General features: G+C 55.5%; 1 protein-coding gene across 1 annotated transcript; it reads left to right on the top strand.

The window, feature by feature from the left end:
* The first annotated feature begins 6,715 nt into the window (after positions 1-6,715).
* COMP (cartilage oligomeric matrix protein) lies at positions 6,716-13,604 on the top strand. Its single transcript, XM_003796581.2, has 19 exons — positions 6,716-6,794; positions 7,029-7,114; positions 7,380-7,431; positions 7,756-7,925; positions 8,595-8,732; positions 8,973-9,047; positions 9,137-9,295; positions 9,375-9,479; positions 9,570-9,677; positions 9,864-10,023; positions 10,483-10,601; positions 10,852-10,904; positions 10,997-11,178; positions 11,367-11,545; positions 11,670-11,718; positions 11,973-12,169; positions 12,741-12,913; positions 13,327-13,466; positions 13,558-13,604. The coding sequence occupies exons 1-19, from the start codon at positions 6,716-6,718 to the stop codon at positions 13,602-13,604; spliced, it is 2,271 nt and encodes a 756-aa protein (XP_003796629.1).
* Positions 13,605-14,778: the final 1,174 nt, after the last annotated feature.

Genomic DNA, 14,778 nt, shown 5'->3' with positions numbered 1-14,778 from the left:
GGCCCCAGGACGAGTCAGCTGCTAAGCAGGACAGGCAGCGGTGGCAAAACACCTGGCAGGCCCGATAAATGTCCTCAGTGGGCTGCATGTGGCCCCACAGGCTATAGTTTGAGGACGCCTGAGATAGGGTCTCACTCTGTCACCCTATGTAGAGTGCAGTGGCATCATCACAGCTCACTGCAACCTCAAATTCCTACACTCAAGAGATCCTCCTGTCTCAGCTTCCTGAGTAGCTAGAACTATAGGCACACCACCACCCTTGGCTAGCTTTTCTATTTTTAGTAGAGCGGGGTCTCCCTCTTGCTCAAGCTGGTCTCAAACTCCTGAGCTCAAGCGATCTGCCCACCTCAGCCTCCCAGAGTGCTAGGATTACAGGCGTGAGCCATCATGCCCAGCCTAAGTTTTTATTTTTAATTATTATAAGTACCTAACAGTTGTCCATTATAAGTACCAAAACAGGGTCCATATTTATTTGATATAGGCATGCAATGTGTATTAATCAAATCAACATAAGTAGGGTGTCTATCACCTCAAGTATTTATCATTTCTTAGTGTTAAGATCCACTTTGGGTTTTACTGCTGCAGTTACATTGCGCAAATTTTAGGCATTTCCATTTTTTCACTTCATTACACACAGGGACTGAGGGAGAGAACAAAACTCCTACAGTTAGCACCGAAGGCGCTCTCCTCCCTAGTAACACAAACACAAGCTTGTTTTACTGTTCTGCACAAACTCTCATTAAATGTGAGTGTTTGTTCTTCTTACCATAGTTAGTTATCCCTGGAAAATCATAAAGATGAGAGCTGTGTACGATCATTCTCAAGAAGCAGACCCTGTCTCTACAAAAAAAAATCTTTTTTTTAAGAAACAGTCTCACTTTGTTGCCCTCAGTAGGGTGCTGTGGCATCACAGCTCACAGCAACCTCCAACTCTTGGGCTTAGGCGGATCCTCTTGCCTCAGCCTCTTGAGTAGCTGGGACTACAGGTGCCCATCACAACGCCCGGCTATTTTTTGTTGCAGTTTGGCCCGGGTCGGGTTCGAACCTGCCACCCTTGATATATGGGGCTGGCACCCTACCCACTGAGCCATAGGCGCTGCCCTACAAAAAAGTTTTTTAAAAATTTAAAATTAGCTTGGTGAGGCCGGGTGTGATGGCTCATTCCTATAATCCTAGCACTCTGGGAGGCCAAAGCTGGTGGATTGCTTGAGCTCAGGAGTTCAAGACCAGCCTGAGCAAGAGTAAGACCCCATCTCTAAAAATCTAGCCAGGTGTTGTGGTGGGCACCTGTGGTCCCAACTACTGGGGAGGCTGAGGCAAGAGAATCACTTCAGTTCAAGAGTTTGAGGTGACTGTGAGCTATTACGCCATGGTAATCAACACCAGGGCAGACTGAATGAGACTGTATCTCAAATAAAATAAAATTAGCATGACAGTGTGCCTCTGTAGTACCAGCTACTTGAGAACTTGAAGAGGGAGGATCACTTGAGCCCAGGAGTTTGAGGTTGCAGTGAGCTGTGATTGCACCATTGCACTCCAGCCTGGGCAACAGAGTGATACCCTGTCTCAAAGAGAGGAAAGAAAGAAAGAAAAGAAGAAAAGAAGGGAGGGAGGAGAAATAAGTACCCAGTGAATGCCTCATCTTGAGACGCCAATCAGTTCATAGTGAAATTCTTTCCTATAGCAACTCTTCACTACACTAACCTTAAGAAGTAACAAGTTACATTATAACAAACCTTTTTTTTTTTTTTTTTGAGACAGAGCCTCAAGCTGTCACCCTGGGTAGAGTGCTGTGACATCACAGATCACAGCAACCTCCAACTCCTGGGCTCAAGCAATTCTCCTGCCACCACCTTCCAAGTAGCTAGGATTACAGGCGCCTGCCACAACGCCGGCTATTTTTTGGTTGCAGCAGTCACTGTTGTTTGGCGGGCCCAGGCTGGATTTGAACCCACCAGCTCAGGTGTATGTGGCTGGCACCTCAGCCACTTGACCCACAGGTGCCGAGCCCTCCTCCCCTTTTTTTTTTTGAGACAAAGTCTCATTACGTTGCCCTCCGTAGAGTGCCATGGCACCACAGCTTGCAGCAACCTCAAACTCTTAGGCTTAAGGGATTCTCTCTCCTCAGCCTCCCAAGTAACTGGGACTACAGGCGCCCACAACGCTTGTAGTCCCACCACAACGCCCGGCTATTTTTTGTGCAGTTGTCATTGTTGTCTTTAGTTAGCCCAGACCAGTTCAAACTCGCACAGGCAGGGACAAAAAGAGAATAGGGGAGGAGGCAGCATGCTGGAGGTCACAAGCAAGTCAGGATGCTTCTGCCAGACTCTAGTGTCTGGAATATCTCCACCCTTACCCCACCATTTGGTCCTTCTGGAGAGCTGCATCCAGTATGGCTGTCTGAGGCATGATGGGTTGGGCTTCTCGGCTGAGGATGCAGAGGTAGCCAAGAGGCCCTCCCTTGCTGCCCTGATGAATTCCCCAGACCCAGGGCCTGTGGCTGGCCCGCCCAGGACAGGGCAGTTGCCTTCCCAACATACTTTCCCTCTGGATTCACAAGGGGAGGCAACCAGGCAGGAGGCAGAGAGCTGGGGGCGCCCACACGTCTCCTGGCCCAGTAGGCGTCTGCCTGAAAGGGACCCAGGGGCCCCATCATGCAGGCACCAGTGCCTCTTCCCTAGCCTGGCTGGCCTCCTGAAACCACTGGGCCTGGTGTGGTGGGAAGGCAGGCTGGCTGGTGCGCCTGCCAAAGGCTCAGGCCAGGAGTCCCAGGCAGCAGAGGCATTACTGTTAATGAGGGGCTCAGGCCAGCATTTCTTGTCTGGATTCTGTGCAAAGGCAGGGATGGTGGGTGTGAAAGGCTTGGGGCAGGGGATGCCTTGTATCCTCCAGTTCTGATTCTGGCTGTGTGACCTCAGGCTGTCTTATCTCCCCTCTGAGTAAATTATGAATAAGAATGATCTCAGATGTAAGTGACACCTCGTATATGTTTCTTTTTTTTTTTTGAGACAGAGTCTCACCTTGTTGCCCTTGCTGTGTGCTGTGGCGTCATAGCTCATAGCAACCTCAAACTCTTGGGCTCAAGTGACTTTCTTGCCTCAGCTTCCCAAGTAACTGGGACTACAGGCACCCGCCACAATGTCCAACTATTTTTTAGGAACAAGGTCCCCCTCTGTCTTAGGCTGGTCTCAAACTCAGGGGCTTAGGCAATTCACCCTCCTTGGCCTCCCAGAGTGCTATCGTGTTTCCCCAAAAATAAGACTCTGTCTTATATTTATTTTTTCTCAAGAAGACACACTAGGGCTTATTTTCAGGGGATGGCTTATTTTTATTAAGTATAATACAACAATCCACATTTATACAAATATAGTTAAGTCATCTTCTTCTGGAACCTGACAGGGGGAGCCAACCTTGTTGGTGGGGCTGGCACTAGTGATGCATGAACTTCTTTCCCCTAGCCGTTCACATGTGCGCAATAGGATGCCTGCAACCACGGTTACCACACGCACACCCGTGCAAGTGTGAACAGCTCAGAGAAAGGAGCTGTGGTAGATAAAAGATATTCCAGTCTTCCTTACTGCTTTGCACTGAAATGCATAGTGTGGCTATGGACCACTAGGTCTTATTATTGGGGTAGGGCTTATATTTAACAAATGCATAGAAATCCTGCTAGGGCTTATTTTGGGGGTAGGTCTTATTTTCGGGGAAACATGGTAGGATTACAGGTATGAGCCACCGTGCACCACCTGTGTGTAAGTTTCATATTATATAAGCAGGCTAATGTTGGGGCTGGGTACTGGGTTCAAGGATTCCCATGGGTCAGCTCATTTAATCCTTTCAACAATGATCACCCCCATTTTACAGGTGAGGAAAACCAAGGTACAGAGAGGTTAAGCAATTTGCTCTAAGTCACACAGCAAGGCCATGCTTGGCTGACATTTGAACCCAGACCATGTGGTCCCTATCTTCCCTGCTGTATCAAGTACAGAAGTGCCAGGGCTTACTACTGTTAATAGCAATGATGCAACATTAATTATAATAATAACAATATTACACTACTCATGGGGGGGCCATCCCAGCTTACCAAACCCTCCAACCCAACCTGCCCTTTCCGCACCAGCAAAGGCCTTTGGGAGCCCCTCTTCCCCTCTGGGATCACTAGAGGAGGTTTCATAGCTGGACCTTGAAGGATGGAGATGGTTGTATGAGGCAGGGGGCTTGTCCTTGTACAACATAGAAGGACACCTAGAGAGAGTTATTCTGTAATAGTGTAGCAGTGTGCCAGTGTAGCACAGAAGGAAGAGCCTGCTACCTGGAAGGGGCATAAGAGGGCTTGTGGGACCCAGAAGACAGAAGCATGACACCAGACTAACCCCTCTCTGGGCTTCTGATGTCTGATTTGCAAATTGGGACACCCTCAAGACCTCTGCCTTTGCAGTGCCCTCTTCCTGGAATGCCCTTCCTCTACATATCCCCATAGCCTAGCCACGGATAAGGCCACGTGTATCCAAGCCCCAGCCCTGTGCCTGGCCTATGGCAGGAGCCTGGCTTCCATGTCACTTGTCCTAACTCCACACAGCACATGCCAGCCCCACAAGCCCTGCCAGAGCTGTGGCTATCCTGAGAATTCCAGGACTGGTCGGGAGTGGCCCCCAGGTGTGCTGGACGCCAAGGAAAACAGGAGGTGAGCTCATGGCCCCAACATAGGCAGCAGGCAGGGCAGGCACTGTCAGAGAATGAGCTTCACTGGAAACGACCAGGCTGGGGTCGGCTGCTCCCATCTAGCCTCTCTTTCCAGGCCTGCCCCCTTCTTCACTCACCTATGTTTCCCCATTGCCTTGGAAGACAGCTTGAGTCCCACAATACTGGCACATCCTAATCTCCCGCTTCTCCCTAATCCCCAAGATCTTGTCACCCTGAAGTTTATCCATCTAGCAGACCAGGCTCATTCTTGCCTCAGGGCCTCTGCCTCTGCTCTTCCCTCTACCTGGAACACCTTTCTACTATCTCTTTACTGTTTTCCTCTTCTTCCAGGTCCCAGCTTGGTGTTTCCTTCTCCTCCAGAAGCCCATCCTGTCTTTCTCCTACCCCCTTCAACTGGGTCATCTCCTCAGGGCTCCCTACTATTTCCTGTGTCCCCCCCATCACAACCATGGCCCTACTGGGGGATTGTGTAGCTCCCCACCAATTTGGGTTTCCCATGAAGGAAGGGCTGTGTCTAGCTTGCTCCTTCTGTGTCCTCAGTGCCCAGCACAGGACATGACACATTGTAAGTAATCAATGCACATGTATGGAATAATGAATGCCTGGAAATTTCTCCACCTCCAGGTTCCACACATTTCTCCTCATCCAAAGTATGAACTCAGTCCTATCTTTCCCTGCACTGATCTGAGTCCTCTCTTTCCTTATGTCTCCTGGTCAGCTCCTCCAGGAACCCATCGGTGACTTCTCTGTAGCCTCCCAGGAAATCAGATCTGGCTATGACTCTGGCTTCACTCTTGCCCTGTGCCTTGACCTTAGGCCACTCCTCTTGGCCTCAGTGTCCCTGTCTATAGTATTGAGGCTGTGAGTACTGGAAAACAGGGGTGGAGAGGGTTAACCAATTCCGGGAGGTCAAGGTGTTTTGAAGCTCTAGAGCATGACTGGCCTGGGAGGGACAATTTTCCCGATTAGCAGTGATTTTTATTTTTATTACAGACTGTTCCCACAGCAGTTGGAGCACAGCTTGGAAGGCATGGCACAGCCTTGACAAACAGAAGCCTGAGCCCCCATTGGACCTTCTCCTGCCAGAGCCTTTAACTTGCTACCCTCTGAGGGGGCTCACACCCCATTGCACAGATTGAAAAGCTGAGTGGATCTCCACGCAGCAATCCCCCATCCACACTCCACAGCCAGGGAAGGGTGTTCCAGGCAGAGGAGACTGCAAAGGCAGAGCTCCTGAGGGTGTTCCAATTTGCAAATCAGACAACAGAAGCTCAGAGAGGTGTCAGTCTGGTGTCATACCCCCCCACACCCACTAGCCAAAGGATCATAAAGAAGGTGGAAACCACCAGCAATCTAGCAATGAGGTGGGAAGAGTCACTTGCAACCCTCAAGAGTGGGGGACCCAGGGGCAGACCCCTGGCATGGTCCCCATCCTTACCAGCTGGTCCCCAGCTCTCCAGTAATAATCATCATTAACTTATTACCTCCATTGTGTAAGAGAGAAAGCTAAGACACAGACGTCATTTACCTGGCTTGGAAGCAAGTGAGGAGGGAGTGGAGGGCCAGTCAGGTTGACCCAGAGGGTAAGTCCTAAACCTTCAGACTCTAGTGACTTCATGTCCCCAAATGTGAGTCCAGAGGCTGCCTCAGAGCCCACTTTGTTTGCATCTGTATCCCTGGCTGGACACACATCAAGCTCTCAATAAATAAGTGGATGAAAGGGCGGGGAAGGGGGTGGTCTCACCTGACTCTCCGCCCCTCCAGCCCTCTCCACGGGTCCCCCCGACTCAGTTTCCTTACCCTGTCCAATTCACTCACCGGCAACTCCGCCGGACAGTCCGGGCGGGGTCCTGAACGCAGAGGCCAGGGCCCTCTGTTTACCTTGCGGCTGGACGCTGGGCAGGACTGCGGTGGGCCGTCCTGGGGGCTGGCCGTACCGCGGGGATAAATAGGCCCCGCGGGCCTCGTGGGCGGCAGAAAGCGAGACTCCATCCAGCGCCCCACTGCCACCATGGCCCCGACCGCCGCCTGCGTTCTCCTGCTCACCTTGACATTCCTTGGGGTGTCCGGCCAGGGTCAGATCCCTCTAGGTAAGCCGCTTTAGTGCCCACGCTGTGCCCCCAGTCCCCAAACGGGCAAAAAGACCCATGAAAGGCCTGGGGTCCCCGCCCCTTGGGGCTGCTCCCGGACTGTTCGCTGGGACGTGGGGCGGAGAAAGCAGGCTGGAGGAGCCGAGTGGCGTCGGAGATCCCCGCGACAGCTGGGGCAGCAGGGGGACGGTGGCGGGGTCCCAGGAGCCTCATCAGCGCCCCCTGTCGATGCAGGCTCAGACTTGGCCCCGCAAATGCTGCGCGAGTTGCAGGAGACCAACGCGGCGCTCCAGGATGTACGAGAGCTGCTGAGGCAGCAGGTGCGAGGTTGGCGGACAGGGAGTGTAGGGGAGGGGAGAGAGATCCTGGGTTCCGGGAAAGGAGAAGAGGAGCTGGAAGAATAGAGGGTCTGGAAGTACGGAGTCCCAGACAAGAGAGGCTTAGGGAAATAGGGAAAGGGAGAGGGATTGGGGGGGGGGGCGGTGTATACTGAAGTGTGGAAAGTGAGTCCCGGGCAGGGAGAAAGGAGATCCCAGGGAGTAGGAGAGGCATGGAGCGCTGCTGATCCCCACCCAACTCCCGCAGGTCAAGGAGATCACGTTCCTGAAAAACACAGTGATGGAGTGTGACGCGTGTGGTAGGCATGGCTGGGGCGGCAGGGAATGAACGGGAGGAAGAGACAAGAGATGGGAAGAAAGAGCCAGAAAGAAATGATCAGGGAGGGGAAACAGAGACAGGCCATAAGTGAGATGTAGGGAAGCAGACAGACTCTGAGGGGAGAGGTGGAAAAGAGGACCGCGCGGGAGACGCTGATAGACTGGAGAGGTGGAGTTGGCAGAGTGCTGGGTGGCAGAGCGTGTAGTCTTGCCTTGTGGAGAGGGACCGCCCTCGACTCGGGGGCGTGGTCCCTATAGGCTCCTCCCTAGGCGTGGCTAATATAAGCCTTGCCCCGCCCCCGCAGGGATGCAGCCGGCGCATACCCCCGGCCTGAGCGTGCGGCCCCTGCTGCACTGCGCGCCGGGATTCTGCTTTCCCGGAGTGGCCTGCACGCAGACGTCCAGTGGCGCGCGCTGTGGCCCCTGCCCTGAGGGCTTCACGGGCAACGGCTCGTACTGCACCGACGTCAACGAGGTGCGCCGGCCCTGACACCCCACTGCCCTGACGATCCTCTCTACCACCACCCAACAGCCTCCGGCAACCCAAGCTACCCCATCCTCCAGTGGAGGTGCTGGCTCCAACGAGTGAGCCTCCTACTCCCAGGGGCACACTCGCGGACGACTTTCCCACCTCTGGGGGACGTCCACTCGGACCATTCCGGTCACCAACCCGGACGCCGGCCGGGACATCCCTCTCCATCGCTAGTGACACCCACCCCGACAACTCCCTCATTACAGGGGGTAGTCCGTCCCAATTACGTTCCTCACAGCAGGGGGTCGCCAATGTGAACGATCCTTCCACTGCCAGGTTGCACCCCGCCGGGCGACCCCACCACCGCCTCTCACGCACGCCCCGACGGCCACTACCCCGGTCGGCTGGGGATGCCCGCCCTCGTAATCCCAACCCCCGCCTGCAAGGGAACAATCCCCTCCAGTAGTACCCCTCTCAAAGCCCAGTCGCGCTTATGCCACCATCAAGGCAAAATCTCATCTGATCCCTGGGACGATCGTCTCTGCCCCACGTGCCATCCCACTCTAAGTGCTGGCTGACGGCCCTTGAAGTTTTCAAATACGGGATCCCCTGAGGCAAGGCTGTCGAGGCCCAATTGGGAATCCTCTGACTCCGTGGCTCCTCATCCCCCAGTGCAACGCTCACCCCTGCTTCCCCCGTGTCCGCTGCATCAACACCAGCCCCGGCTTCCGCTGTGAGGCTTGCCCGCCCGGGTACAGCGGCCCCACCCATCAGGGCGTGGGGCTGGCCTTCGCCAAGGCCAACAAGCAGGTAAGGGGCGGGGGAGGGCACTTTTGCAGTAGAAGGGAAGGAGGGACCCATTTTGTTCAGTAAACTCGTCCTGCAGCCTGGTACCTTTTTCCAGCTTGGCTCCAGAAGGAGAGGTGGGGAAGGGTCAGCTGCGTCAGGGCTGATGTGGAGTTAGGGCACTATGGAGGGGTGAGGGAGGATTAAGAGAAGATGTGGACCAGTGGGAGGTAGGGCGGTGGCCTGTGAGTACCCCTTTCCTAGATTTGCACGGACATTAACGAGTGTGAGACCAGCCAACATAATTGCGTCCCCAACTCCGTGTGCATCAACACCCGGGTAAGCCTGCCAGAAAGGAACTGAAGGATGGCGGGAGTTGGAGAGATGGGGTAGGTAGCGGGTGCTAACCGCCTGCACCTTGGACGCAGGGCTCGTTCCAGTGCGGCCCGTGCCAGCCCGGCTTCGTGGGCGACCAGGCATCTGGCTGCCGCCGGCGCGAACAGCGCCTCTGCCCGGACGGCTCGCCCAGTCAGTGCCATGAGAAGGCCGACTGTGTCCTGGAGCGCGACGGCTCGCGGTCCTGCGTGGTGAGTGCGGGCTGGAGAGCCTGAAAGAAGGCTTCGGGGAGTGATCACTCACGGGCCACTCACTTACTCTCCCTCGCAGTGCGCGGTCGGCTGGGCGGGCAACGGGATCCTCTGTGGACGCGACACCGATCTGGACGGCTTCCCAGACGAGAAGCTGCGGTGCCCGGAACGGCAGTGTCGCAAGGTAGGCGGGATCAGAGAGGGGTGTGACCAGGAAGGAAGGCAGGTGGGACTACCTGGTCCCGCTTTTCACTCCCGCTGTCCCCGCCCCTAGGACAACTGCAGGACGGTCCCCAACTCAGGACAGGAGGATGTGGACCGCGATGGCATTGGAGACGCCTGTGACCCAGATGCCGACGGGGACGGGGTCCCCAATGAGGGGGTGGGGCTATGGGCAGAGCCTGGGAGAGACTGGGTGGGGTGTGGTTTGGGTGGGTGGCGTGGTCTCAGAAGTCCAAGAGGGGTGAGGGGTTCCCTGGAGAGGAGGCGGGGTCTTGCAAATGAGGCGTTCTGGGAGTGACTTATGCCTCTTTAAAACTGACCATTCATAACCCACCCTGTTCCCCAGGACAACTGCCCTCTGGTGAGGAACCCAGACCAGCGCAACACAGACGGCGACAAGTGGGGAGATGCATGCGACAACTGCGCATCTCAGAAAAATGATGACCAGAAAGACACAGACCAGGACGGCAGGGGTGACGCCTGCGATGATGACATCGATGGCGATCGTGAGCATGGGGATGGGTTGGGAAGAGGTGGCAGGCACTGAAAGGCTGGCTTTAGCTCCAGTGCAGGGCTAGGTGGGTCTTGGAATCTGGATCAGTAACCTCACCAAGGGCACCCTGGACCAGGGATCATGGACCAGGCTGGGGCAGGCAGAAAAACGCTTTCAAGGCTGCAAGGCTGGGGAAAAGGCAGGGACGTTTGGAGGGGAAGGTGCCCTGCAGGTATAAAGTAAAAGGACAGAGATATGAGCTTGGGTTTGGGGGCTGGAAGGTGCCATTTTACATCTGGGAGCATAGATCTGAGTGGCATACACACAGGGCACCCAGCTGAGCTGCCCCTGAGAGTGAGAGCCAGTCCCCTCACCAGTCATCCATTTAAGTCACCATTAAACTGTCCTGATGAAGCCATTCTGGCCCAGTCTCAATCATGGGATTCCTGTTTTGTCCCTATGGTTCCTGAAGGGATCCGAAACCCAGTGGACAACTGTCCCAGGACACCCAACTCAGACCAGAAGGACAGTGATGGTGATAGTATAGGGGATGCTTGTGACAACTGTCCCCAGAAGAGCAACCAGGATCAGGTGAGGGCAAGCCATACTTGGCTCCTCCATCTTCTTCCACCCCTGGGTGAGCCCCAGGCTGGCTTAGTCTCATCACAGCCCAGCTTTGAGCATCCCACCCTACCAGATGAATGACCTCCCAGTCTCAGCAGGGACGAGGGTGGGGAGTTTCCTTGGAGTCAGGAGGATCTTGACTATGCAGCTGGGGGTGAGTGGGTTCTGAGTTCTTCTGCCATCATTGTTGACTCTTGTCCTCTTCCCCCCCACCTAGAGTGATGTGGACCACGACTTTGTGGGAGATGCTTGTGACAGTGATCAAGACCAGTAAGGAGACCACCTGAGGTGGGTGTCAGCTGTCCCTAACAAAACCCTCTGGGGATCTCATTGTTTCTCTGTCCTACCTCTACCCACTCTAGGGATGGGGATGGGCACCAGGACTCTATGGACAACTGCCCCACGGTGCCAAACAGTGCTCAGCAAGACTCAGACCACGACGGCCAGGGTGACGCCTGTGACGAAGACGACGACAATGACGGAGTGCCCGACAGTCGGGATAACTGCCGCCTGGTGTCCAATCCTGGCCAGGAGGACGCCGACAGTACGACGGGGGTGGGGCCTCTAGTGGAGGCGGGGCCAAGGTGGGGCCACTGGGGAGGGGCCTAGGTGGGCTAAAACGTGTCAGAGGTTGCTGTGGGCATGGGCGGTGTCTAGGGTGGGTGTGGCTTGACATGAGGCGGGGCCTAGCGCTGATTCCACCATGCGGGGGGATCGCCCACCTCCTTTCAGGGAACGGCGTGGGAGACGTGTGCCAGGGCGACTTCGATGCAGACAAGGTGGTAGACAAGATAGACGTGTGTCCGGAGAATGCCGAGGTCACCCTTACTGACTTCCGGGCTTTCCAGACGGTCGTCCTGGACCCGGAGGGTGATGCACAGATTGACCCAAACTGGGTGGTTCTCAACCAGGTAGGGGCAGGGCCCATATGGGGGAAGAGAGGAGCCCAGACTCTCCACTGCGGGGCCTAAGCTGGGACAGGGAGCCATGACGTCCACAGCCAGCCTGAGACTCAACTTTCTTTGACCACATTAGGGGATGGAGATCGTGCAGACGATGAACAGTGACCCGGGCCTGGCTGTCGGTGAGAAGCGAGGAAGAGCATGGCTGTGCTGGAAGCCAGCAGTGGCCAGAGGAGGGAGGGGCTAGAGTGGGCCTGGACTTTGGAGGAGTGTGACCAATGGTAGATCCGCGTGGCCCTTCCTGGGCTGAGGGTGTGTGGATAGGGCTGATCTGGAGAAATTTGGGTCCAGAGGGCAGATTTGGACTCTGGAGGGAAGGTCCACAGGTGGGGTCTAGTGTTGCAAAGCACCATTGCTCCTCTCTCTCCCTCCCCAGGTTACACCGCCTTCAACGGTGTGGACTTTGAGGGCACCTTCCATGTGAACACGGCAACAGATGACGACTATGCAGGCTTCATCTTTGGCTACCAGGACAGCTCCAGCTTCTATGTGGTCATGTGGAAGCAGATGGAGCAAACATACTGGCAGGCAAACCCCTTCCGTGCTGTGGCTGAACCAGGCATCCAGCTCAAGGTGCCCGGGCCCTGCCCACAGACCACCCAAATGCCTTTGCAGCCTCCTAGCCTCACACTACAGATCTCAAAGCTCCCCTGAATTTCCACAGACCTGAAATCCTCTCCAGTCCTACAAGGCCTCAAACATACCCTGGGTTCCCTCTATTCTTCCTTTGGAGCCCCACACCCTCTCACAGTGCTCCAAATTTCCCCTTAGTTTCCAAGTCTTCCTGCAGACCCCCCAGGCCCCAGTATATTGCCGAAATCCTCCAGCAAATTCCTCAAATCCTCTAGACTCATTTATTCCATGGACAAACATATAGATCATCAAATTCTCATGCAGATCCCCCCAAATCTTCCAGACCTCAAACCTTTCTAGACTCTCAAATCCTCTCATGAACCCTCCAGACACACTGCTGTCCCCATGACCTATATTCCCAAGTCCCCATTTGGCTCCCCAAGAATGTTTCTTGTGAGTCTCCTATCCAGCCTCTCCCAATGCTCCACCACTCGCAACTTCCCAGGTAGGGTTCTAGGGTTCCCCAGTGGCCTGTGAGGTCTCTGACCCCCCTTTCCCTGGGTGTTGGCAGGCAGTGAAATCCTCCACAGGCCCTGGGGAGCAGCTGCGGAATGCTCTATGGCACACTGGGGACACAGCATCTCAGGTGCGGCTGCTGTGGAAGGACCCCCGCAACGTGGGCTGGAAGGACAAGACATCCTACCGCTGGTTCCTGCAGCACCGGCCCCAAGTGGGCTACATCAGGTGGGGACCCCATTCTCTGCCAGTGGACTAGGCTAGGGACCCACAGGCCTGTGTGGGAGTCCCTGCTCTGCCCTAGCTGCAGGAGTGAAGGCCTCTGGGCTTCAGTTCCCTTGTCTGTACAAGAATGATATGGGGCAGTCAGGATGAATCTGTGCTAGGCAGTACACAGTGGAGTCTCAGTTAGAAGGTGGAGCCTTATCCACATTTCTTAATTCTTGATCCGTGCTGTTAGGAAGCCCAGATGCTCTGCTTAGCACCTCCTGTGTGCAGAGCCCTTGGTGTCCATCCTCACACAGGGAAACTGAGGCCCACCCAGGTGAGGGGCCCAACCTGCTTTGAAGCCAATAGGCACCTCTGAGTGCAGCCCAGTCATGGGGTACAGGGAGGAGGGCATCACTGTCTCTGACCCTCAGGGTGCGATTCTATGAGGGCCCTGAGCTGGTGGCTGACAGCAACGTTATCTTGGACACGACCATGCGGGGTGGCCGTCTGGGGGTCTTCTGCTTCTCCCAAGAGAATATCATCTGGGCAAACCTGCGGTACCGCTGCAATGGTAAGTTGAGGGCATGTGGGGACACTGGTCGGGACTGCCCCACATGCCCCCGACCAGCCCCCCTAATCTGCCTCCTGCCCTCTTTCTGCAGATACCATTCCGGAGGACTACGAGACTCACCAGCTGCGGCGGGCCTAGGGACTGGGGTGGGGACCTGCTGCTAGAGGACCTGGGGTGGGGACTGTGTCTGGGTGGGGGCTCAGCACCCAGCCCAGAGGAACAGCTGGCCTGGGGGAAAGCAAGAGCTCAGAGAGGACAAAATAAAGTGGTGCAGGGAAGTGGTGGCTGTGGTCTCTGCTATAGGGAGAGATGGTAGGGATAGACCACTGGGGGAGGGCTGGGCCAAGGGATCCCAAAGTGATACCTTGGCCAGTGGGAACCTATAGCTCCAGCTGCTGCTAACACCCCTTCCTGGCAGGCCAGAGCCCAGTGACCTGCTGGGGACTATCCAGTCCCCAGGTCTGCTGGTGCATCACATCCATTTTTTGTTACTGGCTGCAATCCCAGCTATGGGTGAGCTGAGACCCTCACTGCAGTGTCTGACCTGGAATTCTGGGAGGTGAGGTTCTCAGCCACTGCCCCAAGTTTAAGAATCTCTCCTCCAGCCTGGTGTGCAGGGTCTCTTCAGAGGGGCCGAGGCTCATGCCAGAGGCCTCTGCCATGCCCACCCCCAAGGGACAGCAGGGAAGGAAAAACTGGAAGGAAGCAAAGACGAAAACATTGGATTTTTATTATGTTTCATTACAAAGGATGCAAAGATACAAAGACAAAAGCGTCCGCGCCAAAGGATGGGGCAGGACCGCAAAGTGTGCCCTGAGCCGCCCACCCCTGCCCATTGAGGGCGCCCACACACATGGCCTGTAAGATGTCCGCGGCAGAGTGTACATGCTAGAGGAAGGGGCAGAGCCAGCCTGGGCACAGGCGGGGACAAACAGGGCTTGGTGGGTTTGCATATATCAGTGGGGCCATATAGCCCCTTGAGGGCATTTTCCTACTGGGGGGGGGGGGACGGTGGAGCCTCTGGACCTTAGCTGCCGATGCCTTCCCTCCCAGGGCCTGGGGGTCAAGGACACTGCTATGTCTCCTTGTCTCTGGTGGGCAGGAGATCAGAAGTGCTTGACCACTGGGCTTGGCTCAGCATGGATGACCCCCAACTTCCAAACATCTATGAGACAGAGAACCAACCCCTGACTCCAAAACATGCCACATGGCCCTTTCTCCTGGGGATGCTGAGTGCTGGCCAGAAGCCTGGAAGGTGATGGGGTCTCTGAAGCCATCTGGAGCCAGCACTACCCAAGACCCAGTTGCTGCC

The sequence above is a fragment of the Otolemur garnettii genome, unplaced genomic scaffold, assembly GCF_000181295.1.
Source record: "Otolemur garnettii isolate 467f Iridium unplaced genomic scaffold, OtoGar3 scaffold00105, whole genome shotgun sequence".
NCBI lineage: Eukaryota > Metazoa > Chordata > Mammalia > Primates > Galagidae > Otolemur > Otolemur garnettii.
Note: the sequence above shows the minus strand (reverse complement) of the source record. Positions and strands in the feature narration are given on the sequence as shown.